Genomic DNA, 24969 nt, shown 5'->3' on the forward strand with positions numbered 1-24969 from the left:
GGGCATCCCATGCTCCTTGCCTCATGCTGGCTGTCAAACCCCAGGGGCAGGGCAATAGAAACCTCCAGAATGATTTTTGGAAATCAAGTTGAAGCATGTCCTGTGCCTCCCAGGGGTGTAGCTCAGGAGCCCTGGACAACTTTTAGAGAAGTTCCACATCCAGCACAGTATCAGAGCTACAGGAGCCTGCGTTAGCAATGTTGGAGGGAGGATCAAATTGTTTGAGCCCTAGGGTACCTCCCAAGACCCATACATTCTGGCATGGAATGGGCTAAGCACTTGTGAATTCCCACATCCCTAAGGGGTGAGGGGCATTCGAATGCTGAGAGGACCAGGAGGCTAGAAAAAATGTGGCATTAGGACAGAGACTGGCACCTGCTGATGGTGTTGTCTGCGGTCCCTGTTTTGATGATACAGATCGCTAAGGTAACCTGAGCATGCCTCTCCTTTGTGGCCTAAAAGGATCTGACACCCATCAGGCAAGTCAAAGGATGAAGAAAGAGGAAGATGAAAGTGTTTAAAAAAAAAAAAAAAAGTCCTTTTTCCCCCTCTCAGGATTTTACCAGGGTCCCTCTGATCTCAGACAGGACGTCTTTGGACAAACTAGGATCTTTGATCACTAGTAAATTAGGACATGTAGGTGAAACTCTGTGATCTGCTTCTTGCCAAGGAATCAGTGCAGGGTTCTATCCTTTTACTCAACCAAGAATGTAGTAGGGGAAAGCAGTGACGTAAGCAGGAAATGCATACGACAAAGATCTTCTCAGCCAAAGATAACTGGTGTACTGGCAAATGATAATAGGGCTCATATCAGGATCTCTTTAGGCCTCCCAAACAAAGAACTGGTCAAAATACAGAAACCAGACTGCTTGCTGCTGAGGGGGAGCCTGTTGCCTTCCACGCAGGAGGCCTTCATTAGGAAGCCTAGACCCAGGCCGCAGAGTGATAATTAGCAGGGACTGGTGAGGTGAGCAGAGAAAGGGATAAATTCCTTTTAGCCACAAAGAACCTGTGACTTTAGCTGGAGCCTCTGAAGTGAAGGCCAATTATTCCATATTAAATTATAAGTGTATAATTTTCCAGTTTAAAATGGCACTTTGCTAACAGCCTCTAATAGAGCACCTCTCAACTGTCCACTAAAACATAAACAATGACAGTGAAAACAGATGGAAACTCATAGTGCCAACCTGAAGGGATAATCAGTGAAGGATTTCTGTCTCACACACACACACACACACACACACACACACACACACACACAGTTTTACCTCACGGAAAACCCGAGCTTCTCCTCTGAAGACAAAGATCATGGGAGAAAACTAGGGAGATTTCCTTTCTCTCCTGTCTGCCCCCTGAATCAGAGATCCAGGATTTAGACTGCTCAGAAAATAGGGATGCTATCACTCCACTGGATGAGTTCTGCTCTTTGAATTTGCCTGGGACTGTCTCCTCTCCCCCCCTTATTCTTCTGAATGCATTTAGAGACACACTGTGGGACAACAGCTAGGCAGGAAGTGGCAGGGGCACAGGCGCTGGCGTCTTGCTCCTGAGAGGAACAGACGTGCGTGCTGGGCGCCATAGCTTTGCATGCACTGCGCTGTCATGGCAGTGGAGGGGTGAGGAGATGCCGGTTCACTGGAGCTGAGGCACTCCAGTAGGAAGCCTGCTAATTTGGGATTGGACGTAGCCCTGTGCACACCAACCCGCTCTTACGCTTAAGCTCTGAAGAGTGGGCCAAGAGCAAGTCACGCTTCTGCTGAGGAAGACTGAGTGTGTATAGATCTTGCCCCACTTAAGACTGAAGAGGGAGAAATAATCCCATATCACGTGGGGTCTTGGGGAAAAAATTACTCCTATTTTATTTTTATTTTTTTACATTGTATGGTCAATTTATATGTAATGTCTAAAATAGGCAAATCCACAGATAAAAAGTAGAATAGTGGACATCAGGGTCTGGGGAGAAGGGAAAATAGTGAGTGACTGCTAATGGGCATCGGACTATTTTGGGGGGATGAAGAAATTTTCTGGACTTAAACAGAAAAAAGGTGGTTGCTCAACTTTGTGAATATACTAAAAACCACCAAACTGACCACTTTAAAAGGGTGAATTTTGTGGTATGTGAATTGCATCTCAGTAAAAATAAAATAAACGATATGTTTGCATATTTGAGATATAGACTCAAATTCATAACTGCTATATATATAAAGCACTTTTTTGAGTTTATAAAGTTTTTGTTTTTGTTTTTTATTGAAGTATAGTTGATTTACAATGTGTTAGTTTTAGGTTTACAGCAAAGTGATTCAGTTACACATACATACACATATATACATTTTCAAATTCTTTTCCCTTATAGGTTATTACAAAATATTGAGGCTAGTTCCCTGTGCTATATAGTAGGTCCTTGTTGGTTATCTATTTTATATATTAGTAGTGTGTATATGTTAATCCCAAACTCCTGATTTATCTCGCCACTTCCCCTTTGGTAACCATAAATTTGTTTTCTATGTCTGTGGGTCTATTTCTGTTTTGTAAATAAGTTCATTGCATCATTTTTTTTTTTTTGAGATTCTACATATAAGCAATATCATATGATATTTTTCTTTCTCTGTCTGGCTTACTTCACTTAGTATGATAGTCTCTAGATCTATCCATGTTGCTGCAAATGGCATTATAGCATTCTTTTTTATGGCTGAGTAATATTCCATTGTATAAATATACCACATCTTCTTTATCCATTCATCTGTTGATGGACATTTAGGTTGCTGCCATATCTTTGTTATTGTAAATAGTGCTGCTATGAACATTGGGGTGCATGTATCTTTTCAAATTATGGTTTTCTCCAGATATATGCCCAGGAGTAGGATTCCAGGATCATATGGTAGCTCTATTTTTAGTTTTTTAAGGAACCTCCACACTGTTCTCCGTAGTGGCTGTACCAATTTACATTCCCACAAATAGTGTAGGAGAGTTCCCTTTTCTCCACACCCTCTCCAGCATTTATTATGTGTAGACTTTTTGATGATGGCCATTCTGACGGGTGTGAGGTGATACCTCATTGTAGTTTTTTTTTTTTTTTTACATCTTTATTGGAGTATGATTGCTTTACAATGTTGTGTTACTTTCTGCTGTATAACAAAGTGAATCAGCTCTATGTATATATATATCCCCATATCCCCTCCCTCTTGAGCCTCCCTCCCACCCTCCCTATCCCACCCCTCTAGGTGGTCACAAAGCACCAAGCTGATCTCCCTGTGCTATGCGTCTGCTTCCCACTAGTTATCTATTTTACATTTGGTAGTGTATGTATGTCAGTGCTACTCTCTCACTTCATCCCAGCTTCTTCTCCACACCCCACCCCGCCCCTGTCCTCAAGTCCATTCTCTACGTCTGCGTCTTTATTCCTGTCCTGCCTCTAGTTTCATCAGAACCATTTTTTTTTAGATTCCATATATATGTGTTAGCATATGGTATTTGTTTTCCTCTTTCTGACTTACTTCACTCTGTATGACAGACTCTAGGTCCATCCACCTCACTACAAATAACTCAATTTTGTTTCTTTTTATGGCTGAGTAATACCCCATTGTATATATGTGCCACATCTTCTTTACCCATTCATCTGTCGATGGACACTTAGGTTGCTTCCATGTCCTGGCTATTGTAAATAGTGCTGCAGTGAACATTGTGATACGTGTCTCTTTTTGGATTATGCTTTTCTCAGTGTATATGCCCAGTAGTGGGATTCCTGGGTCATATGGTAGTTCTATTTTTAGTTTTCTCAGGAACCTCCATACTGTTCTCCATAGTGGCTGTATCAATTTACATTCCCACCAACAGTGAAAGGGTTCCCTTTTCTCCACACCCTCACCAGCATTTATTGTTTGTAGATTTTTTGATGATGGCCATTCTGACCGGTGTGCGGTGATACCTCATTGTAGTTTTGATTTGCATTTCTCTAATAATGAGCAGTTGAGCATCTTTTTATGTGCCTGTTGGCCATCTGTATATCTTCTTAGATCTTCTGCCCATTTGTTAAATTTAATTTTTATTTTATATTGGCGTATAGTTGATTTACAATATTGTGTTAGTTTCAGGTATACAGCAAAGTGATGCAGTTATACATATCTTCTGCCCATTTTAAAAAAATTTTTTTATTTTATTTTTTTAACATCTTTATTGGAGTATAATTGCTTTACAATGGTGTGTTACTTTCTGCTTTATAACAAAGTGAATCAGCTATACATATACGTATATCCCCATATCTCCTCCCTCTTGCATCTCCCTCCCACCTTCCCTATCCCACCCCTCTAGGTGGAATATTACTCTGCCAAATTTTTTTTTTTAATTTATTTATTTTTGGCTGCATTGGGTCTTTGTTGCTGGGTGCAGGCTTTCTGTAGTTGCGGTGAGTGGGGGCTACTCTTTGTTGCAGTGCACAGGCTTCTCATTACAGTGGCTTCTCTTGTTGTGGCTCACGGGCTCTAGGTGCGTGGGCTTCGGTAGTTGTGGCACGTGGGCTCAGTAGTTGTGGCTCGTGGGCTCTAGAGCGCAGGCTCAGTAGTTGTGGCGCACAGGCTTAGTTGCCCCGCGGCATGTGGGATCTTCCCGGACCAGGGCTCGAACCCGTGTCCCCTGCATTGGCAGGTGGATTCTTAACCACTGTGCCACAGGGGAAACCCTCTGCCCATTTTTTTGATTGGGTTGTTTGTTTTTTTTTGATATTGAGCTGTATGAGCTCTTTGTATATTTTGGAGATTAATCTCTTGTTGGTCGTATCATTTGCAAATATTTTCTCCCATTCTGTAGGTTGTCTTTGTTTTGTTTATGATTTCCTTTGCTGTGCAAAAGCTTTTAAGTTTAATTAGGTCCCATTTGTTTATTTTTGTTTTTATTTCCATTACTCTAGGACACAGATCCAAAAAGATATTGCTGTAATTTATGTCAAAGAGTGTTCTGCCTATGTTTTCCTGTAGTTTTATAGTATCTGGTCTTACATTTAGGTCTTTAATCCATTTTGAGTTTATTTTTGTGTATGGTGTTAGAGAATATTCTAATTTCATTCTTTTACATGTAGCTGTCCAGTTTTCCCAGCACCACTTATTGAAGAGACTGTCTTTTCTCCATTGTATATTCTTGCCTCCTGTGTTGTAGATTAATTGACCATAGGTGCGTAGGAAAAAATACTCCTATTTTAGACTAATATTGTACCGTTATGCTTCTTTTTTGTACCTCTTATCTCAGTAGGAAATTTATATGTGTGATTATTTAGTAATGTCCATCTCTCCCATTAGGACTGTAGAATATGCAAGCTCTAAAGAGCAGAGAACACATCTATTTTTGTTCAACACTGTATCCAAGCACCTAGTATCAAACCTGGTCCATAGCAAACAAATATTTGTGGAATCATGAATCAATTGCTGAAGAAACTTCAGAGAAGATTGACAGGAGAAGAGGGTAAAAGAGCACAGGAACTTGTCCAAATTTCCTAACTCATGTTGGTGTCTCACATCCCTGATTCTGTTGAACATGGGTTTGACATGAAACCACTTGGCATGTATGACGTAGGGACCATTTTCCTTTTTAATAAATGTCACAAAATCCTGCAGAGTGCTAAGTGCCTTAGCAAACAGAGGATCATTGAAAACTGGGGCTTTATAAGTGTCTCAGGAGTCAGAAAACTTGTAAATCATAATTTGGAAATCAAAGCACTCTCCATTTTCAATGCAGCAAGAATGAGAAAAGAACCTTAATTTGGAGTCTGAAGATCCATGCTATATATACAGGAAAGACTTCTTACTGTAGACATTTGTGAAGCACAAGAAATTGGAAATCATATTGCACCTGGGTACAGTTTTACTTAGACATGCACATCTTTGGGACAAATTGCCCCGTTTTTGAGTCTGAGAAGTTGCAATGGTTGTCAGTTTAAATATTAACACATGGGCACATGAAAGCATGGCTCCTACATATTTTTCATGTGGAGAAACTAACACATAGAATTAAAAAAAAAAAGGATAGTGGAAAAGACATAAAAACAAGTTATCTGGGTCAGGTTGGTAATAGTACTCTCTGAAAAGGGGAGGGGAATCTTACTCCTTCCTCAGCATATGTTCTCAACCTTTTATCAAACATTTCTGAAAGAGGACTGCTCTCCTGTCTATGTTAGCAAAACAATGCAATGAAAGAGAATTCAAGAACTGTGTTGTGTGAGATTAAGTACGGTTGAACGTTTTCTCATTTTCAGAAGTTAATCAGCTTTGTGAATCTTTTGTGGTAGTTCTTCTACAACGATGTTCAAAAAACATGGAAACACACTCAACTCAATTCCTGGCCTTTATTTTAGTGGGAAAATTGATGAAGATCTTATCCCACACAAACAAGTACAAGCAAGTGGCATGTGGTCACCATTTTGACAGCAGAAGGGGGACATCTAAGGAATTCTTACGTTCACTTTCCTCAAAGTACATTCTGATTCAATCACCAGGTCTTAATTCTAGATCAAATCTTTGATCCAAGCACCATTGCAAATGGAATACAAGATACAAAGAAATGAATACAGTTCCTTTTTGCTTTTCTTTTTGCCACATCAAGGTCCCTAGTGGGAAATCTCAGTGGAGAAAGTAATTCTGCTGTTGCAAATGTGCTCTCAATTCAGCTGTGAAGATCTTTCCTTCAGGAAAGAACCATTTCTTTAGAAAAAGAAGACATGGTGAAATGTTTTCTCTGTAACATGTTTTATTCAAACTGGAAGTTTCCTAATGAAGACGTTTTATCGGCAGTTACCATGTTCATCCCATTTCCTAGCAAGGTGTACTGAGCTGATGAGATGTTTAAATAAGACTGCACGGATACTAGGTAATGAGGATGATAATGTAGCCAATACACTGTGCTTAGTATGTACTAGGTATTATTCTAAATGCTTTGAAATATTAGTTCATTTACTTCTCACCACAACTCTTTGAGGTAGACATCATTATCTCCATTTTACAGATGAGGAAATGGAGGCACAGAGAGGTCAATTAACTTGACCTAGTTCACACAGCTAGTAAGTAGAAGAGCTGACACTAAATAGTTATGGCTCTAAATCCAAACTCTTATTCACGACCCTCTAAGCTTGTATTTTCAAGTACTTAAGAAAATATATGGGTAGGCGTCAGGCCATGAAAAAGAGCACTTTAGTTCTCACCCATGCGCTGAGAAGAGGCAAGGATTTAGAGCATGCCCCCAATGAAATGTTTGCCTTGTCACAACAGAACAAGAATTCCTCAATATTTTAGCCAATAATTTTCCAACAAGAAGATGATAGAATACCTAAGATATGTCATCATTGAATGAGGCACTTTTCTCATCACTTTAGCAATGAATCTGATTTTGTTTCTAGTATAATACAAACACTGTCAGTGCAAATTGATCTACACACATCAAATATTGTGCTTCAAAAGGAAGTTTCTGACAGAACTAAATACATCAGTTCCTTGGATAGTTAATTTCAAGGGTTCACAGAACAAGATTCTTGGGTCTGTCTTTCCTGTATATGTCACAGAAACACCAAAGGCTGACAGCAGACTACTTGTCTGGATGTCATGGTTTTAATCTGAAGAATAGATTTTATTAAAATCAATCTGAACCTCAGTTACTTTATCTGTAAAAGAGGTTTTAAATAGACCTAAATCACTGGGTTATTAATGCAAATCGTAGAAAATAGTTGTAAAAAACATTTTGTAAATTGTGAGATCTATGTAGATATTAGGGACTCATTTTTATAACGGAGGGATGTGGATATCCTCAGTATTTCAAATAAGTTGATTATAAAATTATTTTGAAAACAGGGGAAAGAGATAAGAACCCTATAATTCTAACAACCTCAAACATATATTCAACTCTGTGTGTTATTCATCCTTCGTGTTAATAAAGCACCTGTTTTACAATACAATGAGCTGGTGGTGTTTGAAGAATACTGTGTCATTACTGTAACTATGCATCGTGGTAAGGGAAGAGGAAGAGTAATACACCAGAAAAGCCCCCAAATGTTTTTATAAATGAAAGAGCAAACCAATACACTTCTACTCCCCCAAAGCATAAAGTTGCCTGATTTCTTGATAACACGGTTTTATCTCAACAGGAGGGTCTTTACTCTTCAGTCAGGACAGCTCCCTCAGGGCTTTCTCTCTCAAGGGTCAGCCTCCTCTCTCACTCTTGCTGCCTTTCAGTATCTGCTTCTCACTTCCCCTAGGCAGTGTGGATCCAAACGCTGACAGACAAAATCCAGAAAGTTCGCCAGAGGCAATGATAATTTTACAATAAAATGACTGGAGGAGGATACAGATAAGTCTAGAAAGTATACCTAGATACAAACTAAATATGGAGAGGGAAGATTTTCCATTCCTTACCTACCAAGAAATCTAAAATCAGGCAATCAAAGCCTGGAGGGCTTCCAAATAACAGCCTTCAAATTCTGCCCTTTCTGATTCATATTTATAAGAGTACAAAAATATGGATAAGTATGATTCGTATCAAGCTGTAGATCTGAATGCACCCCCATTCCCACCACCAGACCAGCCTCAAGTTCCATCAGCAGGCAGCTGCCAGCCCTGTTGGTGACCAACCCGTACTGATCTGGCGCTGTTGCCGTCTGCATCAGCATCTCTTGATCACTTTTATTATGTTCTAATAATTTAAATTATTTTCAAAGCACACACTACTGTATTTTTCTTTTTTAGATTGAGGTGTGAGTGACATGTAACCTTATATTAGTTTCAGGTGTACAATGCAATGATTCGATATTTGCACATATTGTGAATTTTATTTTTTTTATCGTAGAAGACTTTGAAACTGCCCTTTATCAGTTGTTGGGAGTCATTTCTGATATTCAGACAGTATTTTTGTACCTCGCTGTGCCTGATTTTGTGGTATGTAATCTTGCATAACATAAATATTAATAAAACTTTATTAATATTCATAAATATTAATAAAACTTTATTAATGTTAATAAATATTAATAAAACATAAATAATGACTTTTAAAAAGTCTTTGAAATACTTTTTAAAACCTTTACAGCAGTGGATTTTGACTGAGGGTGATCCTGTCCCCAGGGGCCATTTTGCAATGTTTGGAGACATTTTTGGTTGTCACTAATGGAGGAGGGGGTGTTACTGGCATCTGGTGGGTAAAGACCAGGGATGCTACTATGCATCCTACACCCTACAATGTAGGATGTCCCCTCCTCCATACAGAAAAGAATTAAGTGGCCCAAGATGTCAATAGTGCTGAGGCAGAGAAACTCTGCTTTACAGCAAATAAGTTCACTGAAGTGCCATGAATTTGCACTGGTTAATCCGAAAAGTGCTAGAGGAAGCAGCAATCTTTAGTCCTTTTAGTTAGTCCTTAAGCATCAATCTTTACTTGTCCTTCTACTTAGTCCTAAGCAGCTCAGTTAGACCTTTTATTTGAGTCCAACCTCTAAGCACTGGTGCTGGGAAGGGCCCTCAGAAAAGGGTCACTTGAGTTTCATGACTAAATAACGTTCCTCTTGACAATTAGAGTAACTTACAGAGTTCTGGTCCAGCAGTCTTGTTTGGGTCTGTAATGCTCTGGTTCAGTGAGGATGACATTCAAAGCGGAGCAGGCTTGTTCTCTGCACTGAGCTTGATCCCTGGTTTTGCCTTTGAAGTCAGCCAAGGCTCCCAGCCTCAGCATGCCTCCCCTCCCTGCATCCAGAGCCAATCCTGGTCCCTAGTGGGAAGCACCAAACATCTTCTTCTCAAAGTCTGGTGGCTTGGCTGCTCATGGGGTCCAGAGACTGAGGTTCCCTTTACTCCCTAAGATCCATCCTGGCTTTCTCCTCCTCATCTATTTACCTAGGCTTCAAATCTGGTTCTTGTTGCTGAGTTCTAGAAATATCTCCATCAACTTATAGGCCCATGCCCTGCCTTGCTTTTGACATTTCTCTTTTAGCGTCCAGCCTCTGGACTCGGAACTAAAGTGGGGTGCCTGGGCACTGCAACTGATTTTTAGACTATGCAGCCAAGGTCAGCTTCCACGGTTAGCACATGGAGCTGCCCTAGTTCACTGGGCACCTAGTTTCCTGGGATGGTCACCGTCCTGCTATGAAGTCGCTGCCAACTCTAGACGATTCTCATTGTAGGGCAGCCTTTCCCTTCCCATTTAAAATTGCATATCTGCCTCCACAAACCCCCTATTTCCTTTTTCTACATTATTTTCCCCCATAACACTTACCTTCTCACAAACACTATGATTTACATATGATTTATGATTTTCAGTTTAATGCCTGGCTTCCCCCACTAGAATATAAATTCAATGAGAGCAAATAAATCTCTGTTTGGTTCAGTAATATGTCCTCAACACCTTAATCAGTATTTTGCATATGGTACATGCCCAACAAATTACTTGTTGAAGGTTGAAAATATGATCAGTCCCCCCCCCCCGCCATTTATAATTATAAATACTGAATGCAAGTAGAAATGGACTGATTGAATCAAATGGAGTGTCCTTTCAGATAAAGTACATCTAAATGACTTTCAAAATTGAGAAGGATTTTCTAGTTCTTGAAAAGGCTGAGCTTGTCTCAGGGTATGAATTCTTACAACCATAAAACACTGTGACCTTTGAGGCTGCATTTAAAATATTCATGCTTCATTTAGATCACACTTAATTTATGGCAATTAATTAGCATTACATGAATTAACTGTTTACCATGGTACTTTCTATTCTGTCCAGTGCTACCTAATCCTTAGACCTGACCTAAATGGCCTAAGACTTGCTTGGTATTTAATTAAATTTTTATTGGAAGTAATAATGGAGCAACTGTGTGATCCCAAATGAAAAGCCCATAATAAACAGTTTCTGGATGACAGGCTATTTTAGGTGCCAAAAGACAATCTAATCTTGGTATATCTGGATCAGTTTTTTCTTTAACTCAAAAGAAAGTTATTCAAGAAAGCAAACAAACCAAAAACCCTCATGGAATTCTAATGCTTTTTATTTATACTTTCAGTATTAAATTAAAAAGTTACTATTTAATATTTACAAGAATATGATTACTCAAGTATATTTGTGAATGAAAAGAATTTAAATATGACTTCCTTATTTTGTCTTTGTTGCTGAAAAGAGAATGTACAGGTTTATCTCTTTTGGGAACTTAAATCTGTGTATGGTTGTTGGTCAATTTAATGCATACCAAAGGAACTGATATAGGAAGGGAAGGAATGGAGAGGGAAAAATGAGGAAAGGGAGATCCTTAAATATGTGTCACTAATTTGACCACATTTGTTTTGATAAAACGTTGGTCAAATTTGTTAGTTCAGGCAATTTCTTTCCTCCCTTCCCACATCACGTAACACAATGTGAGAAATTATACAACAGTTTAGAAATGGTTACAGAAGTTAACTATGAGGGTTTATAGCTAAAGCCTGGGAAACCAGGCATCCTCTTTTTGTTTGTTTGTTTATTTGTGGAAGTATAGTTGATTTATAATATTGTGTTAGTTTCAGGTATACAGCAAAGTGATTCAGTTTTTTATATATATATATATTTCAGATTCTTTTCCATTATAGGTTATTACAAGTTGTTGAATACAGTTCCCTGTGCTATACAGTAAATCCTTGTTGCTTATTTTATACATAGTGGTGTGTATCTGTTAATCCCAAACTCCTAATTTATCCCCCTTGCCCTTTCCCCTTTGGTAACCATAAGTTTGTTTTCTGTGTCTGTGAGTCTGTTTCATCCTCCTTATAATGATGAGAACCTTGGGGAAAAAATTTATTGTTGGATTTGTGAATCAGAGGAATTCAATCCTCTCTGTCAAGGTCAACACAATTAACATTTGTCTACAGGAAGAGATGGTTTAATTTGAATGTTTTCCCTTTGACTTGGCTATTGCCATTTTCTCAGTTAAAATTTACTTTGACTCTGAGGGGTGGGGTGAGGGGCTATCTGTTCAAGTCCCTGCCACACAGTCTAGAGAAGACAGGGCATTCAAGAGCCAAGGTGCCACTTTCAGCACTGCTTTCGATGCCAAACACTGTGTTAAAGGACTTGGCCATCCTTTGGGATAGCCTCTATTTTTGCTACTCCTCCCAAAATGTCTAGCTCTTTTACTGATTTTAAAATTATACATATTTATGATTAAAAAAATTGGAAATTACAGAATAAAAAGCAAAAAATAAAATTATTCACCTATTAACCTACAACTCAGGAATAACAACAGTTAACTTCTACATTTCTTCAATCTCTTTTCTATGGGATACATGTACACACACACAAATACGTACACACACAAATACATGTTCAGATACATATACACACATACGTATCATGTTGCATTCTTTTTATTTAGAAATAATCATAGGTTCCTAGTGTCTTGACTTTTTCCACATAGTGTTATATCATGAATATTTCCCCTTTCATTAAAAATTCTTAAAAAATACCATTTTCTGAGACTGTACCTTATGATGGTAGCATTATTTGTAAAATTTATATTATTGGATATTTCTAATTTATGTTATGACAAAATAATTTTAGTCCATAAAAATTAATTTACATTTCTGATCATTTCCTTAGGAAAGATTATTTGAAGTAGGATTTTGGGTTAAAAAGGAGGCTTATTTTAAGGCTATTGAAATATACTGTCAAATTGCTGTGCAGAAAGGGTATATCAACTTAGTCTCACTAGAATTGTACTAGAATCCCAAGTTTTTTCTCATCCTTGACAGCATAAAGCATTATTTTTTAAAAAAATATTTTGCTAGTCCACTGACCATTTTTGCAATGCGAAGCTGAGTGTATTTGTTGGGTAACACTGTTGATAATGGGTTCTAGAATAATTACATAAACTGCAAGAGCAAAGTCATGCCATTTCAGCTTAATTAGAATAGTTAGCTGAAACAGTTGTTATTTTCTAATGCCAACTGCATGGTGTGTATTTTTGTGGCTACTGGGCTAGAAAAAAAGACTGTTAGGATCTTTACAATAAGATTTCTAATGCATTTTATTACCTTATTTGATTTTTTCAAAGGAAACATCTCCATCTAAAGGATCTTTACTTCAAGTAATATGTTTTTTTCTCTTATGGAAAAATTTAATCCACAGATACTAAGAAAAAGTTACCCATCTCAAGACCCCTCCCCCCATCTTCAACTCTGCTATATGCAAAGTCAGAATAGACTTTTGACTTTCTCTTAGAAATTGCCTTATTTATGTACCTTAATCTTCTAGAACTAAGCTGAAGAGAGGTAATAAAGTTAATTAAACAGGAGGCAAATGAATATTTAAGAATCAGCATTTATGGAAGCAATTTTAGGCAAATCTATGATTTAACAGAGTTTAGTTTTTGCTCTTTACTCCTCCAAAAAAATTATGGAAAACCTACTATGTGCCAGGCATTTTGCAATATGCTGTTGATACAAAGTGAAAAAGATATAGTCCCTGCTCTCCAAGGGATCACAAATTACAGTAGTCCCCCCTTATCCACGGGGGTACGGTCCAAGACCCCCCAGTAGATGCCTGAAACTGTGGATCATACCAAACCCTATACATACTATGTTTTTCTAATACATATATACCTATAATAAGGTTTAATTTATAAATTAAGTACAGTAAGATATTAACAACAATAATAACAAAATAGAACAATTATAACAATGTACTGTAATTAAAGGTGAATGTAATCTCTCTCTTTCAAAATATCTTATTGTACAAATTTAATGCCTTTTCTATCTTAACTAAGCACTTACCATGTGCTGTGGCTGTAATTTTTGCAGTTTGAGGTGTGACAGCAGAACTAGCATGTATTACTTTTTTCTTCTTTACAATTTCACAAACAGAAGACTTGTTCTTACTGTTCAACCTCAGCATGTGATTTTTTTCTTTCCTTATTGAGAACTTTTACCTTTTCACTTAAAGAAAGTGCTTTACAGCTTGTCTTTGGCATATCCAAATTGCCAGCATCACTACTCTTGCGCTTTGGGGCCATTATTACGTAAAATAAGGATTACTTGAACATAAGCCCTGCCATATCATGACAGTTGATTTGATAACCAGACGGCCTCTAAGTGACCGACGGGTGGGATAATTTGGACAAAGGGATAATTCACGACAGAGCAGGATGGCACAAGATTTCATCATACTCAGAACGGAGCATGATTTAAAACTTATGAATTGTTTATTTCTGTAATTTTTCTTTTAATATTTTTGGCTGACTGTGAGTAACTGAAACCACGGAAAGCAAAATCATGGAATGAAAACTTAAAAGTTAATTATTACCATCATCTATTGAAAACTGGGTGTCAGGCACTTTATCATAGTATTTTTCATGCTTAGAATATCCCTAATACAGGCATTATTAGCCTTACCCACACACTCACAGTCCTTGGGAACAGTTACTTTATCTCATTTTATATCATATTCTTCATCTGCACAGTTAGAACTGTAACCTACCTTATAGGGTGTTGGGTGGATCAAACGAAATTATAAAGTGTCTAGTCCAGTGTTATGTATAATAAATATTCTCACCTCTCCTCCTGTCTTCCTTGAAGCCACTCTGGTAGCAAGTGACCAAACTCTGGATGTCTTTGAAAGGCACCACTGTTTGGAATGAGTAAACTAGGTAGAGGTGACATCATATGGATGAGGGTATACCCAATGAGCCGACTCCAGATGCCCACAGGTCATTCTGCAAATACCATCAGTAAATGCCGAAGACTATTTTAATGTTAAGGGTTACTTCTTTTAACTTAGGTTTTCTTAGCCCTCCCACTCTACTACTTCCCTAACTCCCATGCCAATGTTAGAAGTTACTGCATATTTTTAAAAAAATTATCGAAGTATAGTTGATTTACAATGTTGTGTTTAATTTCTGCTGTACAGCAAAGTGATCCAGTTATACATATATATTCTTTTCGTATTCTTTTCCATTACGGTTTATCACAGGATATTGAATACAGTTCCCTGTGCTACACAGTAGGACCTTGTTGTTTATCCATCCTATATATACTAGTTTGCATCTGCTAATCTCAAACTCTCAGTCCTTCCCTCCACCCCCCACCCCACAACCATGAGTCTGTTCTCTATGTCTGTAAGTCTGTTTTTGTTTCATAGATATGTTCATTTGTGTCATATTTTAGATTTCATTTATATGTGATATCATATGGTATTTGTCTTTCTCTTTCTGGCTTAGTAGGATAATCTCTAGGTCCATCCATGTTGCTGCAAATGGCATTATTTCATTCTTTTTAATGGCTGAGTAATATTCCATTGTGTATATGTACCACACCTTTATCTGTTCATCTGTTAATGAACATATAGGCTGTTTTCATGTCTTGGCTATTGTAAATAGTGCTGCTGTGAACATAGGGGTGTGTGAAGTTACTGCATATTTGATTTTGATATGATCATTTGCTCATGACTTGAGGAAACTCGACCCTTTTCTACAACAGGAAGAAAAGGATTAAGGATAACCAAAGGAACTTTGTTCTGGCCCTCACTTTCTCAGTTGTCAGTTCCATATGTTCTAAATGGTATCATGGCTTGTTTTAGCACCATGTTGATACTTTCAGAGTTTTATCCGGGCTCCCATGAACACCTGACCAGTAGGTATTTGCAGGATCTCATTAGAACACTAATAGCTACTTACTGAGTACTCACCGTGTAGGAACTCTGAGAGATCTATATTCCTACCTTTACTCACATACACATTCATTCCCATATTTATAATCATTATCCATATACCCTCAGGATTTTTATAAAAGTCCTAGAAGGAGGGTTATAGAAAATGTCTTAATTATTCCTCATCATGAACACTAATAAAACTATTTGTTTTCCAACTTTGGAAAGGCATTCTTTTTAAGACCTGATCGATTAGATTTTCCATACTTTTTAAAGCTCTCTGCATAACAAAGTTACCGGATAGGAAAGTTTTGTCAGGAAAGTTGATTATTTCTAGTTCATTTTACTGGTATCTCCTGATGCTGTACCCCCTTGCCTGACTCAGCTAAAGGGTATATGGCAATATCCAGTCAATATTAAAATATATGTCCCAAGGGAATCTCAGATAAGTATTGTGTAGGCAGAAAAAATCAAAGTTGAAATCATTTGTAAAACAATTTAGTAAGTATTGCTTCACTTTAAGGATCAAAAATTTGACTTGGCACCTGGATCAGGCTCAATTTCTGTACTTCCTGGAAAATCCCCAAAACAACTCTTGCTTTTAAAGTTGATGCTTCCATAGCTTAGGTTATTTTATCAAGTGTGTTCATCTTCAGTAAGTTTAGTAAGTTTTACCTATAAGTGAGGGCTTAGTCCAACATGCCCTTGTACTCACCTATGAATCTTATGATCCTTCGGAGTAAGGGGTTCAGGTAACAGCATTCTCCGGTCAGAATTGTTTTCTCCTGGGCAATCAGAGATTCTCTGGTTGACTTTATGAAATACATGGATATCTCACCAATAAAAATCTGGAGAAGGAATGTTGAAGAATTGTCAAGTTGGATAGCTGTCTGATAAAAGAGACCAGTAGCTTAAGAAAAAACTCAAAACTTCTGAGGCTTCACAATTATATTAGAAGATATCATGTTGGAGAGATGGAGAGTTAAATAGTAATTTGCAGTTAACTGTTCAAAAGAATTAGAGAAAGCAATAATTGATAATTTCAGATAGATTTCAGGCTATAATATTAAATTCTAAAGTCATATAAAACCTAAGTTGAAATAATAAATTGAATAATAGAATCTATGATAAGGCTCACTCAGGCTGGATCTGAATATTTTTAACTGAATGTGTGCATTGCAATGATGCGGAATGACTGGGACAGCCCAGGAGGGCGTTATATGCACCCATCGCAATATTACTTCATTATGTGGCAATACTACCATCTTTATTTGAACACATTTGCCTGATCAATATTCTCCTACTCTGAACTGGTTGACTGTCACACCTTTATGATTGGCACCTCTCGTTATCTTGAACTAATACACGTATATTACCATTTAAATCATAATGCCTTTGTGTACATTGTAAGCTTCCTGATGACAGGGACCATATCTTATATTTCTTCATTATGCTTATAGCACCCAGTGCACTGTATTCCCATTTAAAATAAGGATCTGGCATGAGGGAAGTTGTCACCAACTTTGACACTGCCGCGACTGAAGACTGAGAACCTTCAGTGAATAAAAAGTTAATAATTACCACTATCTATTGCAAACTGGGTGTCAAGCACTTTATCATAATAGTTTTCATGGTAACAAAATCCCTAGTGTTGGTAGTATTACCTTTGCTTTACTGGTGAAGAATGAAAGTTCAGTGTAGTTAAGTAACTTACCCTCCAGAGCATACAACTGGCATGTGGAGGCACTGGGATTGGTATTCAGTACAACTGGGTTCCAAAGTCCACATTTCCCACCACATCATATGCCACTTTTATCTTCTGAACCCTCATTTCAATATTTCCCCAGAAGAATGTGATCTTATAATTGTTCTTCTTTGCTATGCGTGTGCTTGTGGTTTTAGATAAACTTCACCAATGTTTTAAGAATTCCTATGCCTTATACTCTTCCTGTCATTATAGAATATCTGTTTAGATGGATCAAGATGCCAACGTCATGAATGGCACATGAGAGATGGAAGTTAAGTTATAGAATAGTAAAACTGGAATCATCTACAGATGTTTTCCCCTTCCTTTTATGAGGGAGGAACCCGAAAGTCTCAGGGACTTGGCCACACACAGCCAGACAGTGTCTGAAGCAGCTCTAGCAGGTGGTCTATAAATAGATACTGTTATCCCATTGTACAGATAAGACACCTGAGGCGTAGAGGGGTTAAATAATTTGTCCAAGGTCGTCACGAATCCTAGCTCTGAAGCCAGGAAAACCTGGCTCCAGAGTCCTTTCTCTTAATTGCTACACTTTTACTCAGCAGTGATGCAATAAAATATTTGCTGAATTTGTGTTTAATGTTGACAACATAGAAAACAAAACAAATGCAATATGCTTTAAACACTAAAAAATGTAGATGATATTAAACTACAAGATAGAATGGTGTAATGGAAATAGAACTATGGGCAAGTCAGAATGGGATGGAAGTTGGCAGGAAAAGACTGAGTTCAGGGTCAGACAGACAAATGATGGGCCAGCATGGATCACCTTGGCAGGTGTTGTCTAGGTATGTCTAAGAATATTTTGTGCCTGACGTCCCTTGGAATTAACAATGAGTTGATGCTCCATCAGGTGAAAATATTTGAATAGTTTCAAGAACTCAGCCCTCCCTCTTTTCTTGTTAGACCTATCTCTGCCAAAACAAGGTGCCAAGGGGCTTTGTTTGTCTCCGCTGCAATGATGGCACTGCATTACTGTTCTTTATCTTAGTGAACAGATGGGGATAAATTCATGCATAGTCGGGTACATGAAATAGTATTTCCTTGAGGGAGCTTTCTCTGCTCCCACAGACTAGCTTAGGCATTCATGTTGTACGTGAATCTCTTACCTCGTGTTTCTCCTTTCCATTTCTATCACAAATTACAATGATAGTACGATTACATACTATCATTGTTATTCCTTGTTATGGGATGTCCCACATGTCTTATTCCGGTTATGTCCCCAGGGCATAGCCCAGTGTAAGGTACATAGTAGTTATTCAATGTTGAATGAATTAAGCATATCAGATTAATGCAGGTTTTTTTGAATACAGGTTTAACGAGGTAGACTATAAAGAAACTTTGCCAGGTCCCCTCAGGAAAAGGGAGATCCTGCCTTGTCATTGTTCCCACAACATATTACACAGATCTCTATCCTGACATCTACCCAATTAATTGCAATTATTGTCTGTATGTCCCTCTTCATTTGACTATGATGTCCTTATGGGAAAGACTTTTGCCCTTCCTTGCATGGTAACTAGAACAGGGACTGGTATATAGTAGATTGAATCAATATTTGTTGAATGAATAAAAGACTGAATCTTTAGAGTACCTATGTATGGGTAGAACCCTCTGACCTTAACTTCTCTCAAGATTTCTCTGCAGGAAATTCCCAATATGGACCAGAAAGCATGCAATTTTTGCTGTACTGCTTAGGAATATAGTAAAAATTAAGGATTAACTAATACAAAGTAAAGTATCTCTTTTAAACTAAATTTACTCATATACTCATTTTGCATTCAACAATTTTGGAGAGGGAGCACCCATTCTGCCAGGAGTTGTTCTAGCATGGGAGACGTAGCTGTGAACAGAGAATAGTGGGGGAGACCACAAACAAATAAACTAGTAAGTATATTATGTAATGTTGTGAAATGACACGATTAAAAAGTAAAGCAGGGAAATGGGATGGAGAGTGGTAAACACATAGGAATAAGAAAAGGAATAAGAAAAAAAAAAAGAAAAGAAAAAAAAAAAGAAAGAAATAAGCATTGCTTGCCTCAGCCATTTCAGAAGCCCAAAACATCCTTACTCTATAAGAAAGAGAGAAGAAAATTCTAGAAATTCTCCATTTAGTGAAGGTTGTCACTACTCACACAAGAGGCAAAAAAGCAAGAAAATGTGAGAGAAAATCTACACAAAACATGTTCTTGTTAAAAATACATATGTGCACACATACACACAGATCTAAACAAAATCACTCCAAGGCATACCAAACAAAACTTGTCATGTGAAAATGGTATGGGGCTTAAATAAATCCATAAGTAAAATGTCCTAAGACTCTCATGTCAAAGGTGATAAGCAGTATAAGAATTGATACTATTTGGACTTCCCTGGTGGTCCAGTGGTTAAGACTCCATGCTCCCAAGGCAGGGGGCCCGGGTTCGATCCCTGGTCAGGGAGCTAGATCCCGCAGGCCGCAACTAAAAATCCCCGCAGCCAAATAAAAAAAACAAAAATCAACAAACAAACAAAAAACAAGAATTGATACTATTGGTCAACAATATTCAAATCACAATTGAGGTATGAAATACAAAAGAAAAAAATCAGAGCAAGGATATATGCTAACCTATATATCTAATTACCGACATAATACTTTGAGTATATTAAGTAATAATGTTTACATAAGGAAGGAAGAAAGAAAGGGAGGAAGGGGTTCATTCTATAACTTCAAGGTAGGACAGGATTCCTGGTCCATCCAGTTCAGACTGTGATGGACGTAAAGGTTGCTGATAAAATAATCCAGCTCTTAGATCTCAGTGAATGGGCTTCATGGATGTTCATTTCACTGCATTTCTCTGATCACACACAGGGTGCTATTTCTCCATCCACTGGGTTCCATAGTCTCATACAGGGCCTGATTCTGCTTGGAGAGAGAGGGAGAGAGAGAGGGAAGATTCTGCTTGATAAAGGTAGGGGTCTCTTTTCTTTCCTGCCTGGCCCCAGCCGATGTTGGAAGCCGTCTACACACTGGCAGATTTATGACTCCGGTTCTGGCAATGGTTGGGTTCCTCCATCTGTATCTTTGCCACACACACTCTGCCTCTATCAACCACTCTTTTCAGAGAGCAGCTGGGACAATGTGGGACTCTCCATGTGTTCAGCCCTGGCTGTCCTGCCTATTATGGCCTTTCAAATTGTTGGCTAACAAGCATCCTATCACTCATAGCAAATGAGCATACCCTCTGGTGAGAAATGATCAAGGCCAGACTCTAGACCTGACGATGAACAAACAGCAAGTGAATTCCTTTGGTGTATCTCTCATCCCCCAGCTATGCTGGCTACAATCACAAGTGACCTGACCTAAGACACTTAGATAACAGTAAATATACTTTTAGTGAGGGTAACTCGATAAATTTGTCTTTCAAATATGGAAACCCAAATGGCAAATAAACAAATAACCCTGGAATATAATACATCAGTTTGGTGTGTTATCTTTCAGACTTCACTTCTTTACAATCTTTAAAGGAGATCTGATAAGTCATAAATAAGTGATATAAATGCAAAATATTTAGGGGATAGTGTTCAGATTTTAAAATATAAAATCTGCAGAAAAAGTCACTGGAAGATGTATTATAATTTCATATTGTAAGGGGGACTCACTGCATGTTCTATGTGGCTGTCATCATAAAGCGTGTCTAGAATTCCTGGAATATATGTTTTGGGTTCACACATATGCTAGTTGTAGCTCTGGTACTTGGCAATATCAGAGTCATTGCTGTTTCTTGAATGTGGGCTGTTGAGTTGAAATCTCAGCTCCCTCCCTTCTTGATGTGTGACTTTGGGCAGGTAACTGAACCTTTCTGAGCTTCTGTTTTTCTTTTTTTCATGACTTTGAACATGAGGGTAATAACTATATCAGAAAATTATTGAGAGTATTAGAAAATGTATGTCAAAACATCTATAGGTGCTCAAAGAATGTTTGTTGCTTTCACTTACTGGTCGGTCTAGGCAAGAATGTGTATTGAAATTGCTTGAAAAATTGTCCTGGATTAAGAAAACATGGTGTGATTCTAGCTCTGCTCTGCCCGTAACCAGATGTTCGATCTTGGACCACTTGCTTGACCTCTCTGGGCCTAGTTTCTCATCTGTCAGTTTCTTATCTGTTGGACTAGGAGACCTTTAAGTTGCTTTTCCAGATCCAACATCTTTGCCTTTATGATAGGAACTGACAAGAGAGGGCTGATTAAGGGAACTGAAATCATGTAATTGGGCTTTAATCTCTCTCCTGTTGGTTAAGCTCTCCAGGGCCAGTGTAGTTTCTTGCAATGCTTCTTCTTCAGCCTTCATTCACTTTTAAAATCCCATGGGGCTTTGCCCTCCCCAAGTAATCTTCCCTAAAAGCAAAGCGGACACAGCCTGCTCCAGAGTCATCACATTGCCTGATACCTCTGCTACCTTTGTGCCTAAGGACAGCAGAGGCTGGTAGCTCCTCCCTGGATTTCTGTGTTTCATGCTCTGAGGAAGAAGAGAGGGTTCTTTGCATACTTCTCAATATTAATGTCTAAGTAGCTTCAGAGCTTTCAGTCCCAGGGATTTTTAGATGCTTCCAATATCCTCCTTGGGAAGATTCTTTACTCGTGAGCATTTCCAAGAAAGGCAGGCATGGTTTTTGCCGTAGATTTTGTTTAAAAGTGACCCAGGGGATTTTAAATGTACAGACTATGCAGCCAGTCCTGGCTGCCGACGTCTAAATGCTCTGCTTTCATCTTTGCTGATGAGTGCCGGTGACAACCCAGATCTGCAGAGAGGTTCTGGTCCTCTGACCTGCTGAGCTGTGCTTGGTTCAAGAACTCTTGACTTCTGCTTTTTCACACCTAAGTGTAAATAAAGGAATTCAGCTCTAGACACTTCCTATGCCTCTCAAAGCTGAACGCTTCAATAGAATCAAGGCCACGTGGATGATGGCATTTTGGAAATCATTCAGCAACTCAGATAATAAATATTTTGTGGATTGGAGCATCATTACTGGTCTTAATCCAGGGGTGGCAGGCATCTACCCATTCAAAATGCTTTTAAGTTGACACTTGCTATATAATGCAACATCAAGGTGGGACGCTACATTTCCAAAGCAGGGTATTCTCTTGAGCCTTTTTTTTTTTCTTTCTGGACGGTGGATGCAAGAGAAATGGGAATTTAAAATGAGTTAGCTAAAATACTGCTCTTAACAAAAAGTAAAATGCATTGTGATCACCAAGTAAACTGACCATCACATAATTTTAGGCAAACAGTAGTCTTTTTAAGAAACAAATTATCAAAGCTCCTAACACAATCATCTATTCACCAATCCTTAAAAGGGGCATCTCAAAGGCGGTAAGCAAGTCTCTCCATGGGATGATGTTAAGGGAAAAAATAATCTGTAAAGGAATTTGGAGCACTCATCTGCCACATGGATAGTAAATAGGGAAATGGATATTTTTCGTCAACGTTTAAAAAAAAAAATCCACAACAATTAATGAGGCTATCTATAACCCTTTCCCAGAAAAAAAAAAAGTAAATTGTAATGACTAAGTACATTTGCAACAAAGAAAATGTGTTCACGGTAAAAAAAAAAAAAAAGTCATGAGATAATGTACAAAAGGGAAAAAGATGTGAATGATGAAGTGTTAAAAAGGGGTTTCAACAGATGAGGTTATTCAGTACAGGCACCCACACTGTCTCCTTTGCTCTGGCAGCTGCGTCCCTCGCCAGCCAGGCAACAGATGTGCATTTACCCAGGGCCCACTCTGATTCACACTGTGCATTGAGCTTTTGTATTCACTGCAAGAGCTTATGGCTCAGAAACCCCCAGGTGAAGAGTCGCAGTTTCCTCCAGATTGTGCCTTTCTATCAAATTATGCTTGTCTCTTCCTCTCCCAGGAAATTCTAGATGAGTCTTGTGTGTGTGCGCATGCACACTTGCACACAAACTGTGAGCTGCGTCAATTCTCTCAGGCTGGGCGTCAAACGTTCTGCTGCTTCAGTTCTAAATACTCCCATCACTTTGTTGCGAGGCCAAAAAAAGGTTTACTAGCTATTTTCTCATGCCTGTGGTGCTGGGGCTGAGATAAAATAAGGGTAAATCAGATTCTCCACCGGGTTAAATCCTCTTATCCAAACAGGCTCTCTGCCTTTGACTCTGAGTCTGTGAGTTTATTCAGGGGGCCTGAGGCAGTTGTTAGCCAGGGTTTCCACGTTGGTCAGAATGCACCCTGCAGGTTTCCTGGAAGTGTGGGCCAACACTTTTGGCTAAATGGTTCTGGACACAATAAATCCCCCAAGCTCTAACCTTTCCTAAGTCCCCGTGCAGCTTTCTCCTGTGTGGCCTTGCCTCAACATGATGCTGATCCTTTCTGACAGCGAAGCACAAAAGCAGAAATAGGAAATGACAGGTCAAACCCACGGCAGTCTTTTCCCTCATGCCTTTCTTGTGTGTCCGTGCAAGTAGCGCCCATCCTTGGAGACACACGGCAGTTTAGGATGCTAGGTTTTTCTATGGTTAATGTGCTAGAGCAGCGGTCCCCGACCTTTTTGGCACCAGGGACCGGTTTTGTGGAAGACAATTTTTCCACGGATGGGGGGGGGGGTGGATAGTTCAGGCGGTAATGAGAGCGATGGGGAACGGCAGATGAAGCTTCGCTAGCTTGCCCGCCGCTTACCTCCTGCTGTGCGGCCCGGTTCCTAACAGGCTGACGACCGATACCGGTCCGCGGCCTGGGGTTTGGGGACCCCTGTGCTAGAGAATACACAGAACACCAAGGACGAGTCCAGGTTGAACTACCTTTTTTGAGAATTGCCATTTGTTTGTGTCACATAAGTCACCCCCGAGGAGTCTTGCCTTCTTTCTACTACAGGGAAAATAGGAAATGGGTTTAAGAAGGAGTAAAAAAAAACCACACACACACACACACACACACACACACACACACACACACACACACAGTGCCATTCTGTGAAACACCTGGCCAGGCACAGATTGAACTCCCGAAAGAAAGTCAAGAGAGCCTAGGGAGCTGGGAATCTGACATTTGGAGTCTTCCGATTAGAAGGTTCTTTTTTCATCTCTCAAGGAATATTAGAACCAGAAAGATCTTGGAGATCATTTGGCCCAACCCCACCTTTTACGGATGAGAAATCGAACCCAAAGAGGGAACATGCCTTATCAGAGGTCACACAATTACCGGGGGCAAAGCCACAACTGGGATCCCTCCCTCTCCTGACAGATCAGGCCTGAGACAGGATGACCGCAGTGTGAGGATAATGAAGGATGCACACTCAGGGGCAGGGGGTGTGCTGAGCTAGGCACTCGGGATCTGTGTTCAAGCGGCCCAAAAAAGACTGCTCTAGGATACACCGTATCTCTCCAGGAAGGGGCAGAAGTAAACATGGCTCCTTGCTCCCAGGAGATGTCCCTGAGCATCGGGGAAGTTCTGCCCTGTGTCCTGCCGCTGCTCACTTATTTTCAGGTCTTGGGGGGAAGATCAAGCACCACAGCAGGGTTTCAAGGTCACTCAGCTCTCTGCCGTTAACCCATCAGCTGTAATCAGCGCTGGTTCCTAGCAATGCCCCTC

At 39.1% G+C, this 24969-nt stretch overlaps 1 protein-coding gene across 1 annotated transcript in view; it reads right to left on the reverse strand.

The window, feature by feature from the left end:
* PLPPR1 (phospholipid phosphatase related 1) overlaps window positions 1-24969 on the reverse strand; it is a 127075-nt gene that overhangs the window by 15440 nt on the left and 86666 nt on the right. The window contains exon 4 of the mRNA XM_061201094.1: window positions 16334-16466. Coding sequence (XP_061057077.1) covers window positions 16334-16466 — 133 coding nt within the window. The remainder of the gene's footprint in view (window positions 1-16333; window positions 16467-24969) is intronic.

The sequence above is a fragment of the Eubalaena glacialis genome, chromosome 9 (genome assembly GCF_028564815.1).
Source record: "Eubalaena glacialis isolate mEubGla1 chromosome 9, mEubGla1.1.hap2.+ XY, whole genome shotgun sequence".
In the NCBI taxonomy this organism is placed as follows: Eukaryota; Metazoa; Chordata; class Mammalia; order Artiodactyla; family Balaenidae; genus Eubalaena; species Eubalaena glacialis.